Source organism: Cygnus atratus, chromosome 8 (assembly GCF_013377495.2).
Source record: "Cygnus atratus isolate AKBS03 ecotype Queensland, Australia chromosome 8, CAtr_DNAZoo_HiC_assembly, whole genome shotgun sequence".
NCBI lineage: Eukaryota > Metazoa > Chordata > Aves > Anseriformes > Anatidae > Cygnus > Cygnus atratus.
The window spans coordinates 2,966,922-2,980,682 of NC_066369.1; the positions used below are offsets into that span (position 1 = coordinate 2,966,922).

The window sequence follows — 13,761 nt, forward strand, 5'->3', positions numbered from 1 at the left end:
ACATAGCCTTCTTCATCAAAACATCCAGCACATTACATGTCCATGCCATTTCAGCAGATAAACATACAGCTGTAAACTGATATATATCTGATATACTTACTTCTAGAGCTCAGTTATAGAAGGTTTTTTTTAGGGCTTCCACAAGCCATGGACAACATAGAACAGGTGTTACTGAATCCACTGCCAGCTAAGTTTTTCCCTATACTGTGTAAAATCTCTCCTTCACCATCCCATCACTGTTCTTTTGTCACTTTTAGAGTATTGAAATGGGTGTGTAAGAAGCATAAAATGTTCAAATGTTAGAGGGCCTGATGTGTAGCTGCTAAGTATTTTATTTAATTATTTTTTTTAGTCAGAGATGTAGAAACTTTCAGTTTTAATTTCCATATCCACTGTAGTATCTGACTCAAGAGCCAGTCCAGATTATTCAACACTTTCCATGGTCTTCAAAGAGAACAGAAGGCCCTCGGCAATTTCAAGAATAGACCCTGATTTTCACTACTGTCTCGCAGTTTGGATGTATTTTCATTTACCCTCTTGTTCTAGGCTTCAGGAAGGGGCCTGCTAAACGTTAAAATGCCCTTTCCATGTACTTCATTCCTAGCAGGTTATAGGAGCATGTTCTCTAGTCCTAGAATTCCATTTACTCCTAGCATGTTATAAAGTGTTGAAATTTTTAAAATAAGACTAGAGACAGCAAATAAAGATACAATTACCTCTTTGAGAAGAATGTCTCCCTATCATGGCTCTGTTATCATGGGAACATAATGGGGCACAAAGATGATGAATTCTGCTGCGCAAGTTAAGGCCTGATTATCCAAGTTGTATACATAGCTGATGTGTCCTTACAATGAAAAAAATCCAAGTGAAATCAGTGAGAATAATCATAAGATCCAGGATCATATATTGAATAAGTTGTATAATTAGGTACATACTGATAAGCTATTATGATTTTTTTTAATAGAAATTAATGTATAGAAATTTCTCTCTTAAAAATCAAGCATCCAGTCTTTATCTCATTCACACTCTTTTCTTAGTACATGCACTTTCTTTTAGTGCACAAAAATAATTTCATACTAAATATTTACTTCTAAACAAAGGCATTTCATTAACATTGGTGCTTTCTCCTGATTATAGAAAAGAAATTTAGAAATTAAATGCTAATGATTGATCCCATGGTGCTTAGAAGGTGTAAACTGAAAGTGACTGTAGCACCCATTGTGTTTTTTTCAAGTGAATGCTAGCACACACAGTATATTTGAACTTAGAAATATAATTTGAGTGTCCTTCCTTGGCAGAAAGTCATTCCCATCTCAACATGCCACCCTGGCAGCTTTTGCAGCAGTGTATATTTCGGTGAGTAATCAACTCTATTCATTTTCAATTATATAAGACAAAAGTTAGAATGCCATTTGCTGTACATTTTACAGTGAAGTGTTGCCTGGATATTCTGAGTGGATATAAGTTTTTATTGTGTCAATTCGAAAGCAAAATGAAATTACTAACAGCTAAAATAAAAGCATCTCTATTAAGAATACAGAAAAGATGCAACGCTTCACGCTCTTTTTAAAGAAGCAACATTATCCATTGTGGTGGAGTGTAATATAATATAAAAAATCAAAGTAATATAAATATAGATGTAATGCCTCAAGTTATTCACGTATAAAATGCAGTGCTTATCTGTCTTATAGGGTAATAATTTAACTTACCATTCACATGTGTTATATGTTTTGCCTTTCCTTTGCTGCTGTCTTCACACAATTCGCTGTTTTTAAACTTTAGGCATTAAGGTACAAACATTTATGTGATCTAGTTTCACTTGACCTCCATAGAATTGCATCATGGATGAACTGGCACAACCACTCTCCGAGGCCTCAAAGGTGCTACTGCAAAGCAAGTGAATAAAAGCCATCAGTAACTAGCAGGAAATAATAGGACATGCTTCAGTGATGACAGCTGATTTCCCACATATGACTAATAACATTTCTTCATTATGGGGGCCAATATTTGTATGTTAACATTTATTTGAAGTTAAAAAAAAATGTATTTTCCATCATTCATGCTATAAAAATCCGAAGGAAAAAAAAAGCAACAATAGCAACCAGTTAATCAAACTAGTAATAGAATTCTGCATGTACTGAGAGCTTGCCAGTATTTATTCAGCCCAGGAAAACGCCAAAATTTGCAATAATACTCATAAACAACCTCGACTAAATTTTTTTGACCTCCCTGACATCATGGCCCCCAGTTGAGAAATGGCTCTCTAAAGCATCTGGTGGTGGCTTTTGTTAGAACAGGTTATTGCTTTCATCTGGCATGACATCTGGCTTCTGTATTTCAGACATGGTGATTGCTTAGTCACATTTACAGAACACTTAGGCTCTGACTGTGAACATTATTTAGGCATAAAATCTTTATCCTAATTAACACCAATAAGCAACATTGCCTATGTTTTCAGAAATCCATTCCTTGTGATTTCAAATCTTTCTATGGTAATTGAGCAGATTTTAAGAAGGCTGCTAAATAAAATTAGTTAAACTGATTACTTGCAACAGTACTGTATAACAGTGATTTATGTGTGAAAGAAATACTGAATGCTAGAAATTCATATCTTCTCAAGTAAATGTAAGTTTCTTTAAACACTATTTCATCTCTTTCTTTTTTTAAGATGTACTTCAATTCTACGTTAACAGATTCCTCAAAACTTCTGAAACCACTCTTGGTCTTTGCTTTTATCATCTGTGGAATTATATGTGGACTGACTCGTATCACCCAGTATAAGAATCATCCAGTTGATGTTTATTGTGGCTTTCTCATAGGAGGAGGAATTGCTCTCTATTTGGTAAATATAACATAGATGTAGTTATGTTTTAGAAAATAAAATTGATAAGTCTGTAATAAAACTATTGGTATTTTTAATAAAAATATTTCATCAGGGTTACATGCCATAATGAAGAATACAGTCCAAATGTGTTGAAGATGGTGATGTTAGGGGGTAATCTCTTCTAAAAATAAACAGAAAAAAGCAAATATATATTTCAATTTGAAGTGCTGTAAGAATGCACAAAGTGGTATATAATAGTCTAGCACTATGCAGAAACAGCTCTACCATAATGCACTTTATTGAAGATACTCATCTTTTCTACTCCACACTTACAAGCATAAGACAAGAAAAATATTAAACATTATTTGTTGCCAGTATGAGTTTACACTGCCACCATTAGCTTTATAGTCTCAAAATTAGTTTAATTAGTGTACAGCAACTCAACTGAGTGAATTGCCAAACCTGCAGGAAATCAAAGGTACTATTACACCCCTGTGGTCCTTTGGAGCTCTTGGGGAGGTTATGAAGGGGATGTAGGATGCCCATGCCTATGCTCTTTGTCTGCACTGGGTTGAAACAGATGGAGCACATTGGAAGGGTGCTATAAAGGAATATGTAAGATAGGCCTGTTTGTATCTGCCAGTAGGAAGCTTATACAGCTTTTGCTTCCTGCTCTCAATACATCTCCAGCATGACTGTTGCTGTTCTAGCTGCTCAGCACAGTGTCATCCAAGGTGCCTGTGAGCAATCAGGAACTTCTGCTGACAATGTGGTAGTGAACAGAACAGTTTTAACAACCAGTGGGATGGTTTTTGACCCCCCCAAGAGGTCAATGATGAATTTGAGTATAATACTAAAACAAGTTCATAACTCGTCCCCCATTTTTTCTGTGATGTAATAGTCTAAGGCATGTGCAGATGGTCTACAAAGGTGGCCAGAAGAAAAATGGCTTTCACAGAGGCAACAGTGACAGCAACCAGGGTAGATAATAAAAACCCAATGAGCTACTAAAGTCAGTTCCTACAATTGCGTTGTGAGAAGAAAGGCACGATGTTGAGAATATTATTTCAAATGATTAAGCTGTTGTAGACTCTCATAAATGGAGCTGTTGTTTTCATGTTTGAAATCCACAAACAAGCGTGGTCTTTGTTAGGTTTTCCCCATAAACTATTGCATGACAACATACATCAAAGAGGTGCATTGTCCTGGAAACCCAGTAGTCAGTAAATCTACCCTTAAAAATACACACCAATAAGAGGAAAGGGATGGAAAATATTGTGAAACTACAAATAACTCTGAAAAGAACAAGTAACCTAAGTGATTGAGTGAGGCATTTGAGCCTTTCATACAATATTCTCTCAGTGGAATCTTTTAAAAATGACAGCATTTTACAATGAGTCTGCTGAATAAAAAAATGTTGTATAACTAAATCTTGTTACAGTTCTGCACAGCTTGAAAAGCAATTGATTCAAAGCTGATAAATTGTTCTATCATGTAGATATTGTATTACATGGTTATTATGCAGTAGAAAGGGCAGAATCACGGAACAACTTGAGCTGGAACAAGATTCAGTAAATCAGAGCAGACAGTAGTGTAGTTGTTAAATAGCTTCACCCAGAAAACTGCGAACATTAATTTTCATAGTTTCAAAACAAAACATTCTTTGTTTAACTGTATCTGTTGTTTTATAAAATGAGGAACACTGAAGGAGGGTAAATCTTTTCCCTAACAATTTATTGCCATGAAATAAATAGTTATATAAATAACAAGTGTCCTTTTTATCCTACTGAAACTGCTACGTACCAGATTGAGGACAGAATTTGGCATAAAGATAAGGATATGCTCATTAGGAAAGGTAACATACCCTTGTCAGTTAAACTGGACTAATTCTATCACTCAATATTTAAAGGCAGAAGAATATAATTAAAATACCTAAAAATGTCTCATTTTTCCATAACTAGTTGTTCATGCTTCTGTTCAAATATCAGGGCCTGTATGCGGTGGGAAACTTCTTGCCAAGTGAGGAGAATGTGTTTCACCAGAATTTTCACAGAGAACCCCTGAGGTCTTTGACAGACCTCAGTCAAGATGCCAACAGAATCCTGCCAGGTAAAAATGGAAGCAGCACCGATGGCATTGCCTCTCACCGTTCGGAAAGTATCCTGAACAGAAACCACAGAGATTCTGGGTCTCTGACTAACATCAAGAGAGCAAATGCTGATGTAGAAATCATAACACCACGAAGCCCAATGGGAAAGGAAAACATGGTTACTTTCAGTAACACTTTGCCAAGAGTCAACACGCCATCCTTGGAAGATCCAGCAAGACGAAATGCAACAATTCATGCATCAATGGATTCTGCCCGCTCCAAACAGCTGCTTTCCCAGTGGAAGAATAAGAACGAAAGCCGAAAGTTGTCACTGCAAGTAATAGAGACTGAATCTGGCCAGTCACCACCAAGAGCTATTGAAATGAGGTCAAGCTCAGAGCCTTCCAGAGTGGGTGTAAATGGTGATCATCATGGCCCAAGTAGCCAATACCTGAAAATTCAACCTGGCAGTGTACCAGGTTGTAACAACTCAGGTCTTTCTGGTGGGCCAAGGGTCTCTATTCAGTCACGTCCTGGCTCTTCCCAGTTAGTGCATATTCCTGAAGAGACTCAGGAAAATGTGAACACATCTCCCAAAAGCAGTTCAGCTAGAGCTAAATGGCTGAAAGCTGCTGAGAAGAGTGTTGCATGTAGAAGCAACAGCCAGCCAAGAATCATGCAAGTAATAGCCATGTCTAAGCAGCAAGGAGTGCTTCAAGGCAGTCCAAAGGGTTCAGAGGGAAGCACAGTCACTTGTACAGGAGCCATTAGGTACAAAACCTTGACAGACCACGAGCCAAGCAGCATTGTCAGAGTCGAGGCCCATCCAGAAAATAACAGACCTGTAATTCAGATGCCATCAGAAGGTGAAGGAAGTGGGTCATGGAAATGGAAAGGTCCTGAAAAAGTCACCCTTCGTCAGACATATGAGCTAAATGATCTCAACAGAGACTCTGAGAGCTGTGACTCCTTAAAAGACAGTTATGGGTCAGGTGACAGGAAAAGGAGCAACATAGATAACAGTGAGCATCACCATCATGGAATCACTACAATAAGAGTCACACCTGTGGAGGGAAGTGAGATTGGCTCAGAGACCCTGTCCATTTCTTCTAGCCGGGACTCAACACTTCGAAGAAAAGGTAACATAATTTTAATCCCTGAACGAGGGAGCAGTCCAGAGAACACCAGAAACATCTTCTATAAAGGCACATCCCCCACACGAGCATACAAAGAATGAGAGGAGACATATCAGCTGGTCCGTACCACCACAAAGGAAACACATCCTCACACAGGTTCTGCTCTGTTTGTTTAGAGCTGATATTTACCTTTGATGTGCCAAATTACTGACCAGCAGCCCATCTGTTGTTGAACACTGCTGGTTTGCAATGTGCATGAGCCTGTGGAAATCATGTGGTGGGGGGAAAAGCACAATGCCAGAACCTAACTAATGTGAAACATTTTCATGCAACTTGTTTCTTCAGACTCGAAACATTTATCTGAGGGTTATGTCAATCAAAAAATAGTCTTGAACACAGACACTTTATTTCCTGAATGTGCCAACTTTTTATTTTATTTATATTTGTGTCCAAAATCAACTGAATTTTTCATAGCAAATGCTTTATGTGTGGCATATATTCACCTTTGCAGAATTTGCACCACATCTTTAATACAGGATGGTGCTGATAACTTTACATGTTTTGAAAATTTGCATACTTATTAGACTCTACAAACACATGGCATATTGATGTGCAGTTACTTTAAAATAATATTGCTAATACTATGATGATGCTGGCTGCATTCATTTAGCATAAGAAATATTTACAGCTTTGTTATAGTGGATCTGTCACATTCAAAGACTGCAAAGATTTTGTGTAGTTCTTTAAGATGTCTACTGCAACAAAAAAATGTGTGGGTGATGTTCCATTAGAATGGAATACCTATCTATTTTGAATAGTTTTGCTGCTACTGCTCAACTTTTATTTAAGAACAGGTGCTACTAATGAAGACGCTGCTTCTTAGTGGGCTAACTTGTAGAACTGTTTAAAATTATGTTTTTAAGGGGTCTTTTAAAGTACTACAAGTAATTCAGATTTTGCATTTTTAAATCTCTCATTCTGTCCTTCAGCAACCTTTCAATTTTTATGTTAGTTTATGACTTCATAATGTGTGACACCAATAACTGCAAAATGTGCAGACATGAAAGGTGAGCCATGAGCAAATAAAAATAAACCACCAGTATCCTGATCAGCTTCAAGGGAGACAGTAATTAATATCATAGCTCACAATTCAAAGCAGTCATTTAGCACACTTGCTTAGCATGCCACAAGAACAATCACAAGTTTCACCCCACTCACCATCATTTAGGGGATTTAAACTTTGCTTTAAAAATGGAATGCCTTGGTATTGCAAATCACTGCGTGAGTGTTGCGTTGTGCCACCACTACTGTTCAGGTTCTATGACACACCATCCAGAGCCTTCTTAAGGATTATATTTTTCCCCCTACCACTGCCACTTAAGAATATGGAGGGTCTCGGCACCTGAGAGAACACAGATTATTTTAGTAAATTAAGCTTGGGATGTAATGAAAGAAAACTTGCCTGCTAAAGACCTCCATTGCCCAAAATTGTTGAACAGTCGAGCTCTGAAATGAATATGCATAGCACATCCTGGGCATGCTAGAAGAAAAGCATCATTCAATTTGGCTCTGACCTAAATAACAAACCATGGAGGAAGCCATGGGCAATGCTCATCCAGTGCAGCTCGTCATTCTCTCCTAGATTTTCAACCTGAAGAACTAATACCAAATATGTGCCTGCTCTGCTGCCAGGAAGGGAAGGAATGACTTTGCAGTCCCCTCACTGAATAAGCAATAGGTAACAGATAGTTCTGTTACCTGGCTTATTTAGTAGAGTGTTTTGCTCTAAAACTTCTTCTGATTTGGGGTACCAGGCAACAAGATATATACTACATAGTCAGAACCTGTCTACAGACCCTAACCCGCAGATCTCTGAGGAAAAGCCCACCCTGCTTCAGCCAACTAGGAGGTAGAAGGAAGAATTGTCCCATCCCAGGAAGATAAATAGCACAAGACACATGCAGACCAAAAAAAAAAACAAACACAACAAAAACAAACAAACAAACAAAAAAACACCAAACCAAAATCCCAAACCCAACACCAAGCCTGAGAAATTGCAGAAGTAGGAGGATGGTATTTGCTAATCTGCATAGCAGAAGGGATTCATAGTCAATAGAAAGCTTTATATACTTTCCCATATACCCCAGTGCTCCAAGCTTACCTGAGGGTTGTCAGCCAACCACCAGCCCTATCTAGTAATGCTTCCCCCACCTGCCCATCACCTAGTGCTGTGAAAAATATTGTCCCTTAAGGAAATGCCCACCCTTTTCCTGCTAGTAATAGACAAAGACCCCAGCATGCATGTGATAATTGGGTGGAAGTATTCTGCAGGTTACACGTAAGGAGATAGTACCCTGCAACTTCACTGGTTATGTATGTTGAAGGCACACTTTAAGGTACAGTAGCTGGGACAGATAATCAGAGGTGCCGAGGAAACAAACAAACAAACAGAGTAATTTTTTTGGAAAGGTGTTCTCAGACTCTAGTATACAAATCAGGATTTGTGTTTTTTTTGGGGGGGTTGTTTTGTTTTTTTCTCTCTTTTTAAAACAATGTAACTTTAGACCTTGGTATTTAATACCAAATTTTGTACAAGGTTCCTAGGAATTACAAACACTTAGAGTGTAATGAAAAAAACACCTTTGGAGTTACTTTAGTCTAGGTAAATGATAAAGAAGGTAAGATTAGCTTTAAAAGGAATGGGTAAGACACAATCATTGTTGGCCTATCAATGCAGGGAAATAAAACACAATCATTTGTTAGTTTGTAAGTGCAGGGCAAAAGAACATAAGGAGATGAACCTGGAAATAACAGAAAATTGAAATGGAGAATAATGGCAATAAAACATAGATTAGAAAATATTCCCTCTGGCAATTTAGCTGTTTTGGAAACTGCAGGATTCCTGGTGGGAGTGTTTGTTCTCTATTCCTTGGTTTTACTCAGATATATATTGGCATACGTGTTGCTTTTATTACTCTAAAACTTGCTGCACTATTTCAAGTGCAGTGTGATATTTTTCCTAAGGTTTCCTATTTCTTAACAAAAGATTTTAAAGCTCTTGTGTAATCATTGAAATTGTGTTCTTTACATAAATATTGATATATTCTTTTTTACTCAAAGTGCCAAAGGCTACTGTTTTTAATAATGGCTTATCAAATTATATTACGTTAGAGAGCAGAAATGTAATAATATATACATTGGAACTCAGACCTCTGCATGTATATTTGATAAGGAGCCTTTTGTAAAATTACTCTTTGTTTACGTTCCACTGATACCTTAATTTAAAATTAAACAAATTTACAGGTGACATCTTAGTGTTCTGATTTTCTTACTTGCTAACAGGCACGAATTTCTTTGTTAGGCTGTGCTTTACTGAAAAAAGAAAATACTCAAAAATAAAATATGTTTTTAAATGAGAACTCTATATAAAGTATTGTGTTTAATAAAATGTTATGCAATGTTTTAAAATGGAAAAGAATTTGTAAATTGCTATAAATGTATTTTGTTAAATAAGTACAAATCAATGCTATTGTGTTTATTGTGCTAACATCGTGAAAATAAAGATAAAATTATTCATTGATGTTCAGTCATCTCATCTATAGTGAAACAGAGTCCTATTCCCCTGCAAAATTATTTTTCAATATTAGGTTTCTCAGGACACATCAAAGTGGTCATCAGTGGGAAGCCTCAAAACCTAGCACAGTAATAAGAAATCATGAGGAACAGTCTTCAGACAAGAGTGTCTCTATCTGAAAAAAACCATTGTGGAAAAAAAAAAAAGTGAATTGGGAACTTCATGCCATGTCAGAATACATTTTCTAGATCATTTTGGAGGACCAACTACAGTGCTATGCCCCTAATGCTTTTAAAGCATCTTGCTAGTGTTGGGTAGAGGTGCCGGACATGGTGAGGCCCCACTTGGATATGTGAATTAGAACAGGACAGGTGTCAGGAGCAACCCAAGAGGAAGAGCTCTCCCCAAGAGAACGAGGTAGTATACAGGACACAGTCACTGGGTGACAAACACCCTATTGCTGCCAGCAGTGAAGACCATTACAAGTAGCGGCCTGCTGTTCAAAATACTGTCTTATCTATAAACCACAAAAGGTATGCAACAGAAAACAGTCTCAGAGCCAATCCCGAAACACCCTGAAACTGGGCACAGCAGGGCCCTAAATGCCAGGGATGGAAGACACAACTTTGGCTGATGCATGCACAGATACTGCCAATGGCATAGTGAAGATCACCAGCAGCATCTCTGCAATACACAGCAGAAAAGCAAACTGACACTGATAAGCTTTCCCATGTGTATGCATGCCTTTGTGCAGGCTGTGTTTTGTAGTAATGCGCCTTTCCAGCAGGGTGACCTGTCTTGGCCAGGGTGGCAGAGGGACCAGGCAGCTGATGGGACCACTGGCGCCAGCCAGGCACCACACTGCTGAGGAGTACAAGAGCATCATGTACACGCACACTGTGCTCCCAGTGAGAGCATGCTGGGGTCAAGTGGTGTCATCCCAAGTTGTGGTGCAGATCTGGGTCACTTGGCTATCCATGTCCTCAAACTTTCATAACAAAATAAGACCAGGGACCCTCAGGCAAAAGCGTTGGGAAAACATTTGTTTTCCTCTGAGAGGAAAGGAAGTACATGTAGAGTTGTGATACTGCTCCTTCTGTGGTTACTGAAGAAGCACGCTGCTTGTGGTCAGGGCTGGGGAAGGTCCTGGTCACACTATGTTATATCAGTAGCCAGTTTCATGAGAGACCTCTCTGGACAGCAACAGATGCTTGTGGGACAGCAGGTCATCTGCCCAAGCAAAAGGACACCTTGAATGAAGTTGTGTGAAGCCTGTGGCCTTGGGGCCAAGGTTCTGATGTCCCACTGTCTGGGACACGTATTGGCATCCTGGGAAAGCTACAGACAGCGATGCCCCAGGTGTGGGTCAGAGAGACCCTAGGAAGGAGAGCAAGAGCCTGGGAGAGTCCAGGTAAGCTCCTCTTTATGCTCATGGGGACACTGTAAGGCCTCAAAAGTGTGTACTTAGTAATGGCTGGGCCAGGAGTGCTTCTCTGAAGGTCCTGCAACAAGATGGGGTTAGCTTTGTCCTGCATCTACCAGCCAGAGTGAAAAGAAAGGCAGCAGGAAAGGAGTGAAAGAGGGGAAAAAAACAAGCCAATGTTGACAGAAGTATGAGAAGACAATCTGTGTTCTACATTAAGAAAGAAATCTAGATAGAAGTCAGAACAGGAAAGAAAGCAAAATTAAGCAAGAGAGAGTTACATTTTAAGAAAATCTGTACTGAATAGGAAAATCAAGACAGGATACAGTCTGGTAAAGTGCATAACATTGCTCCTATGTGTTTCACTGCTGTAATTTGCAGTGGCGTATCATTACTCTGCTTGTATTAGGTGATGTCATGGTACAGCTCTTTTATAGGAATTCTGTATTAAGAATTATCAACCTTGTTCTGGTACACACAAAATTGAACTGTATGTCATCTTAGGGTTACTCATTCCAGGCATGCTGCAATGAGGCGGCTGTGAGACAGTATGGCACTACGCAAGCTGGAATTGGCCGTGGTAGGTAAAAGAGCCCCGCAGCACAGAGGCTACTCCATGGCATACACCAAAGCCTGCCTTTCCTCAGCTGAGAAAAACTCTGCAGCCTAAGCAGCCAGTTAATTTTTCATTGTGGGGCAGATCCTCCCTTTCACTACAGTTATATCAGCTATGCTAGCATAAAGTGAGCCTCTACCACTACCACTCCAAATCTGGTGTTTTATCTCCATTTTGCACTCATAGCAGTGACTGCATGGAAAAAAAATAATAGTCCATTGCAGTTCTGGATTTGCAATTTTATTGCAAGGAGGACAAGGTCTCCCTGTGTTTGTCATTACACAGTGAGGAAAAATAGTGATTGTAACCTATATAAATGACCACAGTTACATGTCTCTATGTATAGTCATACATAGTGATCCTAGAGGCTATTGTGTGCCAAGCATCTATGTGCTAGCAGTCAGGACAGCACAGAAGTAGTGCATAACCCAAGAAAAACTTCTATACCTCAGCTGACTCAGACAGTGAGCCCTATTGTATTGACAATGTAAATCACTAGTAGTTTTATGCCCCTACAACTACAGAAACAAAAGCTGACTGACAGAGATTTCCACAGAATCACAGAATCATCTAGGTTGGAAGAGACCTCCAAGATCACCCAGTCCAACCTCTGACCTAACACTAACAAGACCTCCACTAAACCATATCACTAAGTTCAACATCTAAACGTCTCTTAAAGACCTCCAGGGATGGTGACTCAACCACTTCCCTGGGCAGCCTATTCCAATGCCTAACAACCCTTTCAGTAAAGAAGTTCTTCCTAATATCCTACCTAAACCTCCCTTGGCATAATGTTAGCCCATTCCCCCTCGTCCTGTCACCAGGCACGTGGGAGAAGAGACCAACCCCCACCTCGCTACAGCCTCCTTTAAGGTAGCTGTAGAGAGCGATAAGGTCGCCCCTGAGCCTCCTCTTCTCCAGGCTGAACAATCCCAGCTCCCTGAGCTGCTCCTCGTAAGACTTGTTCTCCAGACCCCACACCAGCTTTGTTGCCCTTCTCTGGACTTGCTCGAGCACCTCCATGTCCTTCTTGTAGCGAGGGGCCCAAAACTGAACACAGTACTCGAGGTGCGGCTCCACCAGAGCCGATTCCAGCAAGCTGATACTGTTTCAAGGTAGTTATTTTTAACGCTCTCCATTCTCTCTCTTCCTTCCCCACTAAGAGAATAAAGGACAAAAAGATACTACAGAAGGGAAGCACAAATATTGCACAGCACCATCAGATGTAGCTTTCAAAACACAACAGTGTCCTCTAAACCAGATCAAATAATCAACACTAATAAAACCATCAATGTAAGCAGGGCTAATTAGTAACCTATACTAACAAATGCAAACAGTAGCACTTTTGACTCTCCTCTTAGTGTTAAAATTCAAAACTTTGACATCAGAAATGTTCTAGCTGGAACCTAGGAAATGTCCTAACCCTCTGTCTTAGCAGTCAGTCTGTCTTGCACATCAAATCCAATTGACCGACGGGGAATTTGTATGAACCTTTGTACTACGTGAGCTCCACTAATTCCTTCTTTTAGAAAGCCTTTCATTCCTGCCTACTATAAGGAAAGGGGGGGGGGGGGGGGGGGGGGCGGGGAGTGACAGTGTGAAGAGAACAAGAAAATCTGGCAGAAAGCAATCCATCAACTCCCATTAGCACTGCTGTTAGGTATGGCAGCTAAGATAGGCCAATGGCTGTAAGTAGCCACTTTCTCATCATTTTACTTAACCTCCTGAGAGACAGTGATGAGATCTTATTGGATCAATTAGCATCTAAGTCTTGACAGACTATCTTATCTCAGACTTGGTTGAGATTGTTTGGCCAGATGAAGCTACAGAGCTGAAAAATACTGAGAATGACACATCTTATGATAAGAATTGGTCATTTCTTCAAGGAAGAGGGAAGATTATTTCTCTCTTACCATTTCCCTAGCAACAGGGAAAATGAGGGGTTCTTTTTCATTTATAGAAGAGACTTGATTTCACGATTACCAGAAAAAAAAAGGAAGCATCTGCTTGTAGCCCAGGCATCTTCTGAATAGCACAGGACTTTCAGTTAAAACTGTAAGAGCTTTTTAGTCTTTATATCTTATTATGGCAATTATTTC

At 39.3% G+C, this 13,761-nt stretch overlaps 1 protein-coding gene and 1 long non-coding RNA gene across 4 annotated transcripts in view; one reads left to right on the plus strand and one right to left on the minus strand.

Annotated features, from left to right (window-relative positions):
• PLPPR4 (phospholipid phosphatase related 4) overlaps positions 1 to 8,010 on the plus strand; it is a 31,205-nt gene extending 23,195 nt beyond the window's left edge. For both annotated transcript variants that reach the window (XM_035538092.1, XM_035538093.1), the window contains exons 5-7: positions 1,299 to 1,356; positions 2,669 to 2,842; positions 4,813 to 8,010. In XM_035538092.1, the coding sequence (XP_035393985.1) occupies positions 1,299 to 1,356; positions 2,669 to 2,842; positions 4,813 to 6,150 (1,570 nt within the window). In that variant the 3' untranslated portion in view covers positions 6,151 to 8,010. The remainder of the gene's footprint in view (positions 1 to 1,298; positions 1,357 to 2,668; positions 2,843 to 4,812) is intronic.
• The window catches only part of LOC118243736 (uncharacterized), a 59,935-nt gene that overhangs the window by 8,877 nt on the left and 37,297 nt on the right, over positions 1 to 13,761 (minus strand). For both annotated transcript variants that reach the window (XR_004777307.1, XR_004777306.1), the window contains exons 3-4: positions 1,710 to 1,886; positions 717 to 844 (exon numbers count right to left, since the gene is read on the minus strand). This is a non-coding gene — a long non-coding RNA (uncharacterized LOC118243736). The remainder of the gene's footprint in view (positions 1 to 716; positions 845 to 1,709; positions 1,887 to 13,761) is intronic.